This window comes from Cylas formicarius, unplaced genomic scaffold (assembly GCF_029955315.1).
Source record: "Cylas formicarius isolate icCylForm1 unplaced genomic scaffold, icCylForm1.1 PGA_scaffold_10__41_contigs__length_53128322, whole genome shotgun sequence".
Lineage (NCBI taxonomy): Eukaryota > Metazoa > Arthropoda > Insecta > Coleoptera > Brentidae > Cylas > Cylas formicarius.
Genome location: NW_026844214.1, coordinates 50,746,225 through 50,763,068, shown reverse-complemented (window position 1 = coordinate 50,763,068; position 16,844 = coordinate 50,746,225). Strand labels below are relative to the sequence as shown.

The following is a 16,844-nucleotide window of genomic DNA, read 5'->3' as shown; positions in this document are numbered from 1 at the left end:
GATAGCTTTTTGTTTGAATATATTTTAGTTTACTCTCGTTTTTTTTTGTATGCTTGTAAACATCTTCATATTTATTATTGTTGTTACTTACGGTTAAAAGAATGTCTAGCCTTTTTTTAATATCCTGTAATTCCGGATTTGTTTTAGCTTTTTTGAAGCTATGTGATATTAATCTAAAAGGGAATTTCTCATTAAAAATAATTTTATTTGTACTTACTTACATCTTTTTTGTTACATTCGCATAACACAGTCCAGTCTTGGTTTTTTAGTTCACATAGAAAATCATCCCTCCCTCCCTGTGAGAAAACACGTTTATACACAGGGAGCTCAGGAGTTTTTGATTTTTTGTGCCGCGTGATCACAAATGTAATGTTCTAATACATTTGTTTTAACCGAATCTGAGTTAGTAAAGATATTGTCAATACAACTTCCTGAAGTAGAAGTTATTCGAGTATTTTGAAACACAGTCCGAGATAAACCAAAAAATTTCATCAATTTTACAAACTCAGCCCCAACTTTATTATAAACAAACAAAAATACGTTATTTTATAAGGGGTGTTTTTTTTTCGATGTATAGAACTTTGAGTTGCAATAAAACAACGATGGATTATTCGATCGACAGGAATTTTATTTATCCGAAAGATAATCTTATCGCATTACATTTTAAATATGATTTCTGACATATGACCGCCAAGGCTGGCGCGGATGTAGTCCAATTTTCGATGACTTTTTCCAACATTTGTGGCCGTATATCGGCAATAACACGGCGAATGTTGTCTTCCAAATGGTCAAGCGTTTGTGGCTTATCCGCATAGACCAATGACTTTACATAGCCCCACATAAAGTAGTCTAGCGGTGTTAAATCACAAGATCTTGGATGCCAATTCACATGTCCAAAACGTGAAATTAGGCGGTCACCAAACGTGTCTCTCAATAAATCGATTGTGGCACGAGCTGTGTTACATGCTGCGCCGTCTTGTTGAAACCACATCTCCTGGACATCATGGTTATTCAATTCAAGAATGAAAGAGTTAGTAATCATAGTTCTGGCCATCATCGTTTTTGAAGAACTACAGACCAACGATTTCACCAGCCCATAAAGCGCACCAAACAGTCAGTTTTTCTGGATGTAACGGTGTTTCGACATACACTTGAGGATTAGCTTCGCTCCAAATGCGCCAGTTTTGTTTGTTGACGTAGCCATTCAACCAGAAGTGCGCTTCATCGCTAAACAAAATTCACTTATGAAAATCAGCAATCTCGTTTTGTGCCCATTCGACGAATCTACGCCTTTTTAAAAATGAATAGTCGGACTACAATTTCTGAGAGAAATTTAATTATTACTCATCACAGAAACGGATACAGCCAAAGAGACATAGCCAAAATGGTAAATAAATGTCCGTCCACTGTTCAGCATGTCATTGAGCGTTACTGTAACGAAAATAGTCGAGTCGGGAATAAGCCAAGGTTCGCTCCAAATGAGATAAGATGGACTGTACGAGAGGTATCGAATTATCCAAAAAAAAGTGCTCCAAAATTGTGTGTCGAGGTGGAAAGACAGTTTGTAAAAAGGCGTCACCCCGAAACAATTCGACTAATCCTGGGAACAAATAATTTACATGGTGGCACTGCCATAAATAAACCAAAGAAATAGACGCCTGAGATTGGCATTCGCTAGAGAATATATAACTGGTCGCATTTGAGCTTTGGTGTTACAGAAGGATCCTGAGGATATCGTGGACGGAAAGGGTTTTAAATGTTGAGGTGCACAGAAGGATTTGATGTGAACCGGAAATTCTGGTGACAATCAAAAAACGAAAACTTGAATACATGGGACATCTAATGAGGGGCCCGAGATATGGCTTGCTACAACTAATTATTTTGGGAAAAATCCGAGGAAAAAGAATTGTCGGAAGGCGAAAAATATCCTGGCTGAGAAATCTGAGGGATTGGTTCGGATGTAGCAGCACCGAGCTGTTTACAGCGGCTGTCAACGGGGTCCGCATTGCCATGATGGTTTCCAACCTTCGATAGAAGATGGAATTTTAAGAAGAAGAAGAAGAAGAGAATATATCGATAAAGACTTGAACGTCTGGAATTCAGTAATATTTGCCGGTGGGACCAAAATAAACTTGAGGAAGAATTAAAAATGAAAAATTTAAAAGTCATTTGCATTTCATTGAAGCAAATATGAACCAATATGTGTATTTGGATATATTACGACAGCATCTGGTTGCTAGTGCCCAAAAATTAAATATCGGTAACAATTATCGGTTCTGTCATGCCAATGATCCAAAGTACACGTCATTGCTTTATAATTGCCCAAATGTTAAGACCAGTCCAGTCACCAGACTTGAATTTGATTGAAAATTTGTGGTTGACCTTAAAAAACAAAGTAAATAGTGTTCCAATATCTAACAAGATGGTTTTCGAAAAATCGACGCTTTTGAATTGAATTTTGAATTTTTGAAAAATTGTCAAGAACGAAAGTTGCGTCTTCTGGTTCAAGAATTTTTTGCTCTCGTAAACGGTTTTTGAAAAATGTTTTATGTAGACTCTTGAACTCGCGATATTTAATTTTTTTAGAATGCTTCCTGACCTCCCAGGCCCCCATTTTCAATAGGTTCCGTCACCGGGCAAAGCTGCGTATATGTGCCAAATATGAAGTCGATTGCTTCAAATTTCATACACTTATCGTGTTTCATGTTCAAGAAACAGTCGAAAAAGAGGTGGATACCTGCGTCGGATCAGGGCCATTTATTATACGCTTATGTGCCTCATGGAGGGTTAAAAAGTACGACAACGGAGAATGGACAGACAAAAAAAATTTTTCTTTTCGACGGTGATTATTTCGGTACCAACGGCGATCCCGTATGACTTACCGTTACCGAGATATAAAAATTTTAATAGGACCGTAGATACTTTCCAAAAATTCGATTTAGTAACAAGAATGAATTAAAAGTAAAAATTACTAAAGTATGGAACACATTTGCCGCGGAGTATACTAGAAAATTAGTTGAATCAATACCCAGAAGACTACAAGCCGTTATCGATAATGAGGGAGGCCCGACTAAATATTAGCAGGCGTATTTCAAATTATTCTGTTGTTTTTCTCTATTGATTTGATGATATTTTGTTTTGCATTATTTAAGCTGTGACGTTAATATTGTATATAATTTAATTCTTTATTGTTAACTAAGCAAGGCATATTTAAGACAAAAAGTAATTCACACTTTTTTAGAAGACCCTTTACTAACTTAATTTTAATAAGTTGTTTTTTTTTCCAAATAAATGAACAGACATTCAGACCAGTTACTTTTTCTTATAGCTACTCATCATTTAAGCTGTGAGTCACCGTATGTCTTAACCGTCTTAACTTTTGAGATACAGGATGGTAAAGTTTTCAAATATAAAATATCTTTTTTTAATATGGCACACATGTAATATGTATCTGTCTATTTTGAGGTTGATGTCACGCCACTGATTTCTCTTATAATAAAAATTGTTCGTATAATCTTCAATTATTTCTAAAGAAATTTAACTTCTTTTTTTTTCAAACTGATGATGAACCTCTTCTCTGCATCTTTAATACGACAGCATCAGAGAAATTCGTGTTATTTTTGAGTGAAAACCGCGCGACTAACTGCACAAAAATTAAAAGATCAAATCTTCCCATAAATGAATTCAAATGTTATTTTTGTTTAAATAAGTCAGTGACTTGCCACTTGAACAAATAATATTTTGGTACATAAGGTCGCCACTGCAGCACTGGTTCAATCGAGAACTTTTTTTTGTGAAAACTAAACCAACTATTGTCTTTCAGAAAAAAAAATGGAAGACTCTTCTTTTTACTTTTACACTTTTAATGAAGTAACATAACATCTTAACAAAATAAATAATAAACGATTCTTATTTAAAAAAAAAAAACACTACCTACTAATAAGAATTTTTAACAAAATTGTCTGTTAATAAATTAATAACAGTTTTTTTGAAAAAAAAAACGTAGAAACTAGTATTCTCCACTTTGAAGGAAACACGCTTCAGCTGTTTTCCTCAAATTGTCGCGAAGTCTTTGAAGTATACTTCCAGTGTTTCTTGTTAAATCCCAGGAAGCTGTTATACCACCCTTCAGCTCTTCTACAGTGTAAACTGGGCTGATAAACCAAAAAGGTCCATACGATTTAAATCTGGAGACCTAGGGGGCCATAGTTGAGGTCCGTCGTGACCTACTCATCGGTTATTAAATGCGTGATTTAAATTTTCTCTTACTGCAATACTAAAGTGAGTCGGCGTGTCATCATGCATGAACCACATTTTTGGGACACATTCTTGTTAAAATTGATATTCAATTAGAAAACACCCTGTATATTATAGCAAGTAGTTTCGTATCGTTTATCCCAAGGAAAGAGTTTAATTTCTAGCCCCTTTTTTCGAAGGCCTGTCCTGTAATTTTTACATTTTTACACTGAAACCAAATAGTGTGTGGAAAATGATCTTGATAATTCACCATCGAATTAAAATACCAAGTTTTAATTCGGTAGATTCTCGAACTGAAATTTGTAATGTATTGGGTTGTTCGGAAAGTCATTTCGTGTTTTTTGGGGAACATGAAAGACAGTTTTCGTGTAATGAATAAATATTTTATTAAATTATATATTCGCCATTCTGGTCCAACACCTTTTGCCATCTTTCTGGCAGTAACATAATTCCCCTCTCATAAAAGTTTTGGTCCTTGCTGGCAAAAAACTGGTTCAGATGGTTTTTGACATCTTCATTTGAGGTAAAGGTTTTGCCATCCAAAAAATTTTGCAGGGATCGGAACAAATAGTAGTCGGAAGGCGCCAGATCTGGAGAATATGGTGGATGTTGCAGTACGTCCCATTCAAGCTGTAAAAGTTTTTGGCGAGTGACCAAACTTGTGTGAGGTCTCGCATTATCCTGGTGGAACACTACACCCTTCCTGTTGATTAATTCGGGCCTCTTCTCTTTAAGTGAATCATTCAATTTGTCCAATTGATGACAATAGACTTCTGAATTAATCGTTGTATTGTCCGGCAAAAGCTCAAAAAAAAACGATTCCTTTGACATCCCACCAAACGGAGAGCATCACCTTTTTTTGGTGAATGTTGGCTTTTGACACGCTTTCAGCCGGTTCATCTTTTCTGCTCCATGACCTCTTGCGTTTAACATTGTTGTATACAACCCATTTTTCGTCCCCAGTAATAATCCGCTTCAAAAATGGATCATTGTCTTGACGTTTGAGGAGCGAATCACACACGTCAACGCGACGACACAAATTTCGCTCCGTAAGGACATGGGGCACCCACACATCGAGCTTCGAGGTTAAGCCCATGCCTTTCAAATGGCCATAAACAGTCGAATTCGACAAATTTAATCTCTCACCGATCTCTCGTGTGGTTATTCGCCGATTTGCATCAACTAATGCCTTTATCGCATCTTTGTCAGCTTCGACCGGCCTTCCAGACCGTGGTGCATCTTCGACATCAAAATTGCCGGAGCGAAATTTTGCAAACCAGTTCTGGCACTGGCGTACTGTTAACACGCCTTCTCCATACACATCCGTCAATTTTTTTCTCGCTTGGACAGCATTTTTACCTTTTCTGAAGTAAAAAAGTAAAATATGACGAAAATGCTGCTTATTGCTCTCCATATTTAAAAGGGCACCAACCAAAAACTACTGCGTAGAATTAATAGAACTTTTTCACACACAAGCCTTGCAATATCAGCTCTCAAGACATATAATGGTTATGCGGCTTAAGTGTGAAGTTGGTTTCCAAAAAACCTAATTAAGTCCTCTGACGGGAAAAAACGAAATGACTTTCCGAACAACCTTATATTACCCAAATATAAGGTATTTGGTTTATTTATTTTTTTAAATTATGGACTGCGTATGTGAATATTGATTTTTAAACGGCACGCGCGTTATATTTATCGACTTGTTTATTTGGATAACAAATCCGGCACGCGCTGCCATGTCGGCCACGTGACCGCCTCCCTCCCCCGCCCCATTGTTATCCGTTTGCAATTAATTCGGTCTTAAACGTCAGTCAAAGAAAGTGGTAGGTACGCCCCGCACCAAATAAACTTTTAATTACGGTTGACGAAGTTTGACATTTTCCGGTGACGTAGACAATAATAATCTCCTTTCGTTTCGGAAAAAACATACTATAATTGTAATCCCTACATTCTGCGAAACAGGCAAACATTCGCTGTATCTAGTTATCATTGAAACTACTCTTCTAACTCTCCAATGATCAGATGTACTAAAAAGCTGTAATTAATTCTTAGCTGGTAAAAAATAACTGAAACTAGTCCGCTGACAAAGTATCTCTTTTTTGTGACATTTTGTGCGATCCGTTTATTGGACTGCTGCGTCTGTCTGTAGTCAGTTTTTTGTCTAAAATAATGTTTTCCGATTAAGCTACTTTTCGCAGTAATTGCCCAAGCATGGATTACACTTCAACAGTGCCACTTAAGAAAATCGAGTTTTATCCGAATATGATGGTTTATTTCGAACACCCTTTAATGTCCAATTTGAATTCCGTTCCATATATATTTCTGGATATAAAGTGTGGAGACTAATAGTTTTTTAGAAAAAATGATTAATTGCAAGAACCATTGGGTTTATCTATGTATCATTTTTAATAAAAATTTCAAAAGGATTTCAAAACAAAAAAATGTCTCTGCCTATTAAATCTATAATTTATAGCATTTACAAATTTTCTATTGTACACTCTCCAGCCGTTCGATATATTTAAAATACATTGGATTCCAGACTGGCGTAGCATATTCCAACACAGCTTTGACAAGACTGTAAAAAAGTATTATTATTATTTTTTTTATTATTAAGCCCATCCTAAGAATGAATCCAAGACTCTTTAGAGCCTTTTGAGCAATGTTTTCTACGTGCATCTCAAAAGGAGTCCCCAAATCCAATGTAATACCCAGAATCCGAAAAGTTCAGTTTGTAATTACCTACGAGGTTAGCGCCAAAATTCCCCGGCCTGACATAGTCAAATAGTTTTTTATTGACAGCATTTTAAAGAAGACGTGTCCGAAAAAAGGTCGTATATAACGCAAATTGAGTATAGAGCAGTCATAAAGTTTTTGGCAAAAGAAGGGTTAGCAACTAAAATTATTAAAGAAAGGCTGGATGGTGTGTACGGTCAAAGTTCTCCTTCGTATTCTGTAGTGAAAGAGTGGCCAAAACGTTTTCGAATGGGGCAGGAGTGCCTTGAAGATGTTTTAAGGACTGGTCGACCGGTGGAGGTCATAACGGAAGATATTGTTGCGATTGTGGAAGAGGTGGTATTGAGTGATCGACGTTTAAAGGTCAAGGAAATCTCAGAAATTACTAAGCTTTCTGATACAAGTGTTCGTCGAATCCTGCATGATCATTTAGGTATGCATAAGGTTCGTGCAAGATGATTTCCTAAAAACCTGTGCGAGTGTGTGCGGTCTTTTTTGGAACTCTGTGGGTCGGAACCGAAGCCCGTGATAGAAACTATTGTCACTGGAGATGAAACTATGGTTCTCTATTTTGACCCTCTATCGAAAAAGGAATCAATGGAGTGGCGTGGTAAGGGTGGAGCACCTCCAAAAAAATTCAGAGTCTGCCAAAAAAGGTGATGGCCACGATCTTTTGGGATTGTGGAGGAATTCTTTTGATAGATACCACTGTCAATGGTAAATATTATGCAACATTACGTAAAGCGTCGAGGAAAATTGGCCAGAGGCGTGCGTCTTTTGCACGATAATGCACCTGTCCATACTGCTGGTGTTGCACAAGCTGCAATTTTAATGTGTGGGTTCCAACAGATAGATCATCCTCCCTATAGTCCATCCAGATATAGCCCTCATCGACTATTATTTGTTTGGATATTTGAAGAAGGACTTACGTGGACGGCGGCTTAACGACGAAGTTGAGTTAAAAGGATGTTTTAGCTCATAAGAGATGTAATAAGTTTATTGAAGTTAAAGGGGGATTATATTGAAAAATAATAAAAATTTGTTACTCTACTTTGTTTCTTTCATATTCAGGCCGGGAAATTTTGGCGCTGCTCTCGTATGTACAGATCACTTTTAATTTGCAATTGTAGTAATTTTTTGTAAACAAAATACAGTGACATTTCTCAGGGTTTACAAACAATCTGTTTATAACGGCTGTTGGAAATGAAGGTCTAGAAGGTCTTTTAATGGTGCGATTAACAGTAGATTGGGATGTATCACATAAGCTAGCCACTTGACGGCTACTGACGTGGAAATTATCTTGAACTTGAATTAAAATTTCCTCTTCTTTTTGCTCATTGGTAGCATTCCAGTTTATCATGGGCATTTTTTTATGAAAATTAGGTACCTGAAAGTCAAATTTCTGCTATAATTCATATACCTGGTGTTCGGTACATTGGTAGGAAATGAGATAAGGTGCAGGGTGAGCCAACGTTAGAGTAAAGTATACATGGTGCGCCGAAAAGGCGTGATGATTAATGGAACATCCTATATTTAAATTTTGTTTTGAAATAGTTTTGAAATTTTTATCAATAATGATACATACCCAAACCCAATAGTTCTTCCAATTAATTATTTTTTCTAAAAAAATACTAGTTTCCACACTTTGTATCCACAAATATATATGGAACGGAATTCAAATTACATGTTACAGGGTGTTCAAAATAAACCAACATATTTGGATAATTTATACACACTTGGATACACACTCTTAGTCTTCTTTGTTTATTTTATTTTACATTCCTTAGCATAAACGGCGTTATTCTCTTGCACTCGTTCCGAATCCTATTTTCCATATCTTCTAGTATTGGTGTTCACATAAACACGATCTTTAACGTATTACCACAAAAAGAAGTCTACTGGTGTTGCGTCACGTGATCCAGGGGGCCATCTAATGAATCTACCTCTACCGATCCATTTCTGTGTTCAATGATTATTTAAACATTCTCGAACGTTTCGATGGTAATGCGGGAGAGGTGCATCATGCCGAAACCGCTTTTGTTGGATATCAATGCTATCAATTTCTTGAAGAAGTTGACGTAAATAATTCTGCAAAAAGTCTAAACGTCTAGGCCCAGTTCGCGGAAAAAATATGGTCCAATAACTTGAAATCCATCCATTTTGAATCTAATCCATGCTGAGATGATTACTGCGAAAAGTAGTTTCATCGGAAAAGATTATATTACGCAAAAAAAATTGAATCGGCCTCTACTGCTTCATTTATTTATAAACAACCTTTCCTACAGACAGACGCAGCTGTTCAATAAAAGAGATACTCTGTCAGTGGACTAGTTTCAGTTATTTTTTACCAGATAAGAATTAATTACAGCTTTTTAGTACATCTGATCATTGGAGAGTTAGAAGAGTAGTTTCAATGATAACTAGATAAAAGGGAAGATATTGTAAACAAACGCCTCTTTTAAGATTACGTTACGACGTTACGAAATTTGGGATTATGGTTTGACGGTGACTTGCGGTTTTCTAAACATGTTGCCTCCTATAAGTTGAGGAAATTGTATATTAATAAATCTTTTCTCAGTAAAGAAGTCCAACTTAAATTCTGTGATATGTTAGTTATTTTAAGTCGCTTATTGCAGTATCTTCTACTGACCAGCTGTACTTAATAGAGATAAGGAGAGACCCTAACGACTTCAGAATGCTTGTATTCGTTTTGGTTACAATCTCAGAAAGTAGGACCATATTTCACAGTGCCTCTCTGATTGCGGTTGGCTCAAGCTGGAAGACCGATATAGAGTTCAGTTGTTTTTTTACTAAACTCCAATAAGACGCCGTCGTACTTGTTTCATAAGCTTTACAGAGGAAATGATATTCATAATCGAGACACCCGTCATTGTTTAAGATATTGCGTTCCTAGACAATACACTTCGGTAACTTTCCAGAGATCTTTTAGCTATAACGCAGTTAAATTATTTAATTTCCTACGCTATAACGTCCTTCCCCACAATAAGGTCTTTGAAAAAAGGGTTAATATTGTTTATTAGACTCGCCAGTATCCATTATCGAGCAACTTAGTTATGGACTTTGGACCCGAACCTTCTCCAGATGTTGTTGATCGAAAGGCGAAGACTACCGTCGGGCTAATTTCTCGGGTCCAAGGGGGGAAATTCCTTTTACGGTGCACCGGCGCGTAAGATTAGCTTCTGCCGTACACCGGTCAAAGCAAATTAATCGGACCGAACTTCTGTTCCAGCCCACTATTGACATTTTCCGTGCCTTTTGAAAATAGCTACAGGCGGCGAATTACCTTGCTGACGTCATTTTTGGTTGTTTTTGTTTAATCTATGGCACAGACGTAAAATGTTTTGAAAAAAAAACATTGGTCTATCCGAACGGCGCGATCAAATATGGCCGTCTAGGGCAAACAATTGTAGTAGGTCAGGTTGAAGGGTAATATTATACAACTGTGAAATAGGCAATACTTTATTCCAACATCATATTCGACGATTCGATGGAAGTCATCCATAAGCAATTTGAGGACCCTCCCCGGGGCAGATTGCGGATCAGACCACCAATTGCTTGCTGCAGACATGAGATTAAAATTGAAAAACATAAAATTACCCCAACCAGTATCCAGATTGAACATGCAAGAAACAAAACTGCTCAAAACAGAAATAAACAGAAAATTAGCCGACAATAAGATAGATATCATGAACAACGAATGCGAATCGGAATTAGAAGCAACATTGAAGGGAAAAAACAGGCAAATGAAGCACAGGATGACAGGGGTGACATTGAGGATTATTGAGAAACATTCCAAACAAGAATGAAAATCAATTGAAACACGCTCACCTTAGTCGAGAAATTCAGAAAAGATGTCGAAAAAATAAAAATGAATATATCAAAAAGATATGCGAAGAGATTGAAAAGCACAAGAATACCAACCCAACGAGTGATCTTTTCCAGAAAGTGAATTCACGCCAAGTCGCCGTATACCTTATACCGACAACAAAAACAAGGTTGAAAAGATGGCGGACGACGAGACGGCGGAGAAGCCGACGAAACTCGAACGAGTCCGGCACGGCACGACCGCGAGTGGTTGCGTCATTGGTTGCAGCCGAATAGTGTTATCAAATGGGGTCTTATAAACAAATATATTATTTTTATATTTTTGTAATTTTTTCACTTAGATGAATCTGTACTTTCTGTGATATTTTTATTAAAATAGCGTTTGTTCGTGAACAAAAATAATAAAATCAAGTTGTTTTTAACGGTTTGATTCCGTTTTTTTTCTTAGGACTTGCCAACACTGACGTCGATATAGATGTGCACAAAAACGTTGCCACAAATCTAAAAAAACCTAAGTATTTTGCTTCTCGGTTGTTCAAAATTTAACTTTGCGCCATTATGGCGCAAGGGGATATCCTCAGGTCATCTATTTAGAGTATATATGTGGTGTATCGTGTCCAGTAAATCCTCAAGCTATCCATTCAGAGGATATCCTTGGCATGTATTTTACAGTATATCCTTAGTATATATGCTAACGTATATCCTAAGAATATCCTCGACATGTCCCGGGACATGCGACTTAAATAGGACATTGACCGGATATACTGGGGATATTGTGTGCTATGTGGGAACTGCTTCTTCGGCATCAATAGGACAAGCTTTGAGCACTTGGTTTAGTACACTCAGATATAAATGAGGAGAATTAGTGTATATTATTATTTTATTTGTCTTATTTTTTTAGAGAGTTGCGTTTTACTTTTTATTTGTGATAATACTTGTACGTTGTGCTTTTTGTGTTGGTCTGAATAAGAAAAGATTTAAAAAATAGGAGTTAAATTAATTAATTAATTAATTAGGATTAAAATCAGCCCAACCCTGATAATGGCTGGGTCGCAACAATATTCGAAATGCTTTGTTCCTGTTTACTAGTTACTTCTTAACAATAATTTCTAAAAATTGGTACACACACATGTGGTCTTTATAGGAGCAAGTGATATTTTAGAAAAATAAAAAACAGTCAGATGGTGATATTACGCAATGCATCTTGGTATTGGAACCAATGTTCTGATTCAATATAGGATTTTGTAAATCAAGTATTTTTTCATTTCTTTTCATTTCAGTGTGTAGTTGTTCAAATTTGAAAAACAGACATCATTGTAATATTAATTTTATTTGACATAAAAAATTTTGGTCTTTACAGTTCACACATTTGTTAATTGATATTAATGTAATTGAAAGAGCTTCAAGTGCAACACAGCTTAGCCATACAACATTCATAAATATTGAGAAATGAGCAATAGCGAGCGACTGTCTAAAAAGCAAAAAGGACAAAATAAGATCTACTACACGTACCGAAACTGAACTGAAAGATAAATGAATATTTTAATTTTTTCATCAGTTCGCTAAGAAAACACGTCAAAAGTATTAATAATAATATAATGCTTATTAATCTCCAAAGCTTCTAGTAAATTTAATGTGTGCCCATCCTTTCTATAAGGTAAAATTTGAAAGTCTTGAATGAAACTATTCATTTTCTTAAATGAATTGCATAATTGAAGCAAGCTTATTATTAATAAATGTTGATGTTTTTTTATTCGTTTGGGGAAATCATTACAGGAAAGTTTATATGACCCTTGATGTTTGGTTTAATTTGTTAGACTTTTATTATTTTTAATGTAACATGCCACTCTGCTCGTAAATACAGGGTCCTGCATTAGTGCTTCGGGCATTCATAGTATCCTTATTTACAACAGTAGAAAAAAAGTTTAAGACAAAAGTTGTAGGGTGTGATCTGGTGGTGGCATATTTTGAAAATATTTTTGCATTTTTTGAATGGTTAAAAAAGTGTGACGTCATAAAACACATTATTTTAAATTGTACACCCTACATTTTTTCTCAACGTTTAGGTTTTTTTGCTGCGTTATTTCAAGAGCCATAAATGAACAAATAGAAAAAAAAATGTTCCAGCTAAATAGTGCGAACAGTAATTATAGAGGTCTAATAATACTCTGAGCTTTTTCTTATTTCATACAGGGTCTCCAAAATTTGGTTACAAAAATTGCAACTTTAAGATCAGTTTTTCTTAGTATTTTTAAATGGAGCACCCTGTGTTTTACTCCATTATTTATTGTCATTATGAATGTATTAAAGTTATGAGTACTTTTAGAGATGTTTATTAAAAACTAGAAATATCCTCATTGGATTAGTGCAGTGTATTGGGAAATTACACAGGTCTACAGTGATTTTGATGTTTGGAAGCTGTTTTTGGGGACTCTTTAAAAAACGTCAATTTTCGTTTTTTTTTATAGCCCTTTATTTCTTAAAAATGTTATTTTATTAATATACACGCCTATGGCATGAATATGTTTGTTCCATGATTCTTCAATTAATTGATTTTTATGAAATTATATGCGATTTGGCAACACTGGATTAGATTAGATTTTTCTGCAAAGCAACAGAATTGCGCAGAAGCGTCAATACAGCGTTGTAACCTGCTTATGCGCAGTTTGGTTCTATTGGACGTCGTGCCACTGTTTTCGCGTCTGTTGTCTTCGTTGTTGCGTATTTCTAATGTTCTAGAAAGTATAAATATGGAAATAAGACATTGCGTGAACAATCCAAATAACTTTTGTTATATTCGTTATATCTGTAGTAGTTATGGCGTAGTAAAGCAAAAGCAAACTATAACTTATGGCGAGGAATCACGTTGATGCAATGTTCAAGAATTTAGCAGACAAAATAAGAAACGAATTGTGTATTCCATTCTTGACCAGTTCCTCATGGACCAGATCTACCGATACCTACCGCCCCAAACCAAAGGATTGCATCCGAATTGTTAGCGTCCAGACTTCGTGACAACCATTTACTTGCACCTGACATCACATCAAGCTTTTATCAGGATCGCCCAAACAAGTTATGTCAATATTTTACCCAGGAAATACCGCTAGGGTATTGCAACAATATTCCGGACTTCCCGTTCCCGTTGCACATTCGGTGTATTTAACAGAAACGTATGATCTTTTGAAGAAAATAAACTACCAAGAACATCAGTGCATGCTTTGTGGTGGCCTTAAAGTGTTGAGCATGCTCTTGGGACAACAGAGGGTTATACAAAATTGTCATGTTTTATTTGTGAGTGGGCAAGGCATATACATTATACTCATTTAGAATGACCCTCCAGAACAAGCCTTACATCTGGTAACAAAAATGTATTAGGAGATAGACCCAAAAAAAGTTTTACTAGGGGATCCAGTAAACTTGGCTTGATGAAGCAGTTTGAAAGAGGTTTCACCATCACATTATGGCGATCTACTGCTGGATAGTAGAACGGGATACACCCTTAAAAGTGGACAGCCGAATGTGCGGACAACTCAGCTTTTTGGCAAAAAGACGAAGATTTCACTTAAAAAAGTCTGAGTTCTTGGTCACTTTTTTTTAACTAGGATTCCACTGTTTTACTGAATAAAAAATAAATTATTTTAGAAATATCGTTTTTTTTTAAATCAGCGTATTAAAATATTTGTCAAAAAGTTTCATTTTGTTTCATTGGCCGCAATTGAAATATTATCCCAGCAAGCTATGGAAAAACAATTGGTAATTTTCGACAACAAATGATTTTGACATCCGGTTTTCTTGTAATCATTTTTTATCATTCGGATTCTATTTAATTTATTAATTAAATTTTGAATTTTCTCGTCACAGGTCAGAGATATCAGGATAACAGAGGGTACCAGGGCCAAAGACAGGACAACCGAGATTATTACCAGAGGCAGTCCGATTACAGGGGCTACCAAGGCACCAACCAACAAAGTAACTACAACCAAGGTGGTCCGTACGGTCCTGGCAGTTCGTACAGCCAGAACAATTACAATCAAAATTACAACCAGAGAAGTTACAACCAGCAGGACCGTAACCGACCTCCCGGGCCCTACAGAGATAGATACGTCAGCAATAACAGATACAATTATGGACGATAGATACAGTATTTTGACAGGACCCGAAACGTTTTTTGACGGCAAGCTTATAGATTAACGGACAGATTTCATTACGCGCTATTCTTTACTTTTTAACTTTTTTAAAGTGGAATTTTTAAAATTCGACCCCATTTTTGTGTCGTTTTACTGTTTCGTTCCCGTTCGTTAGGAAATTATTGGTGTTGGCGTTTTTTTTCAGGATATGTAAGCATCTCTTTTCCGTTTACGTCAAGTAAATATTATAGTGGCGATTGCATTTTTATTTTTCATCAGCCCAATAAATACGATTGTGCAAAAAAAAAAGAAAATTTTTGGAAATTTGTGGTTTTGTACAGTGTGAGCAAACTTAATTGCCAAAAGATATTTTTGGAGTTACAGGGACTAAACTAATAGAAAAACAATTTTTTTTATTCTATCACGCAACATTTTTGAATTAATTTTTGAGGTGTCCTATTTACTGTCTGAAAAATAGGAACATTATATTGAAATTGCTACGCCACTGGCATACGTTTTGAACAAATTAAAATTACTTCATCGCGCAATTGCGTTTGCCGTAGCTAAGTAGCTAAGGACTTTGTAAAAATATTCCGGATACGTTTTGCTATGTGTGTAGTTCTTTTAAAATTAGACCCCTGTTTAAAAAACAATACTACTAGTACTAGTAGTACTACTACAATAATGCAATCAGGCGATCCTATGATATGGACAGAGCCAGCAAAACACTGTGTAATGTCCGTGGATATGATAGTCAAAGTGTGGAAAATTGTTTAAGCGAGATTTCTTTTTGAAATAACAATACTTAGCAAAAAATATTCCAGATACGTTTTAGTTTGTGTGTGGTTCCTTTGTAATTAAGGAATTTAGACCTAAAATTACACACCTGGTTGTATGTAAAGAGCTAACAAATCACCATGATGATTCAAAATTTAAAAAACACTGTTTATCCGAACCTCAAACCTGCAATTAGGCCAGTGCGACAGCCAATTTATAAAAAGATACCACCGGTTTTTCTGAACCTGAAATAAATTAAGACACCCCTAGTCATGGTAGTGATGTATGGAGTGTTTCTCAGCGACCACAGTTAGAACTTCAGAACTTAATGACTTAGTGAGAGACTATGGAGACTATGGATCTTTCCCAAATTTTAGCATCAGACCTTCGAAATAAAAATTTACTGGCACAAGACGTTAATATCTCCTTTTGATGAAGGAAGAAGTTATAGATTATTTTGAACAAACTTGTTAATTGCACCGATATTCCTAATCTAATTAAGAAACTTGGGACAGACTACAATTCTGAGGACTCGCGGCTGTTTAACAGAAGCCTTGAAGGTGTTCATAGATATAAGAAAGTGACTAACTGATACAAATTAAGGAAAGACCCGGGCAAGCTGTAAGAATGAAATATGGCCGAACAGGTCCGTACTTTGCTAAGAATTTAATTATTTGGGGTTTTGTTAGGAAAGATACTAAACAATATTTATTTATTTGTATTATTTTATATATTTATTTATATATTATTTGTTCTATATTATTTGCAATATGGATATACGATTGTTCTGCTTTTTCTATATGTTTAACAGAATTTGCCCCACTTTGTGAAGGGATGTTAGAAACTTCGGTTTCTATAAGTTGGAGTTAACACGGGGAAAAACATTGTTACGACGAATGGCAGATTTCAGTTGGTGCCAAACATGTTCAATGGGATTAAATATACAGTGGTAAGGTGGGGAAGCCTGAAAACTGTATGCCCTAGATTTTTTGCATAATTATCACTGACGTATTCCTTTTGTAAGTGATAACTTGCATTGTCCATTATAATTACGCTATTAGGAGGAATGTTTGGAACTAGTTTGTTTCTAAACCAATTTTTAAA

The 16,844-nt window shown here is 35.8% G+C and overlaps 1 protein-coding gene across 2 annotated transcripts in view; it reads left to right on the top strand.

Moving 5' to 3' along the window:
- LOC132707977 (5'-3' exoribonuclease 2 homolog) overlaps positions 1 to 15,213 on the top strand; it is a 41,211-nt gene extending 25,998 nt beyond the window's left edge. For both annotated transcript variants that reach the window (XM_060680026.1, XM_060680025.1), the window contains exon 11: positions 14,698 to 15,213. In XM_060680026.1, the coding sequence (XP_060536009.1) occupies positions 14,698 to 14,972 (275 nt within the window). In that variant the 3' untranslated portion in view covers positions 14,973 to 15,213. The remainder of the gene's footprint in view (positions 1 to 14,697) is intronic.
- Positions 15,214 to 16,844: the final 1,631 nt, after the last annotated feature.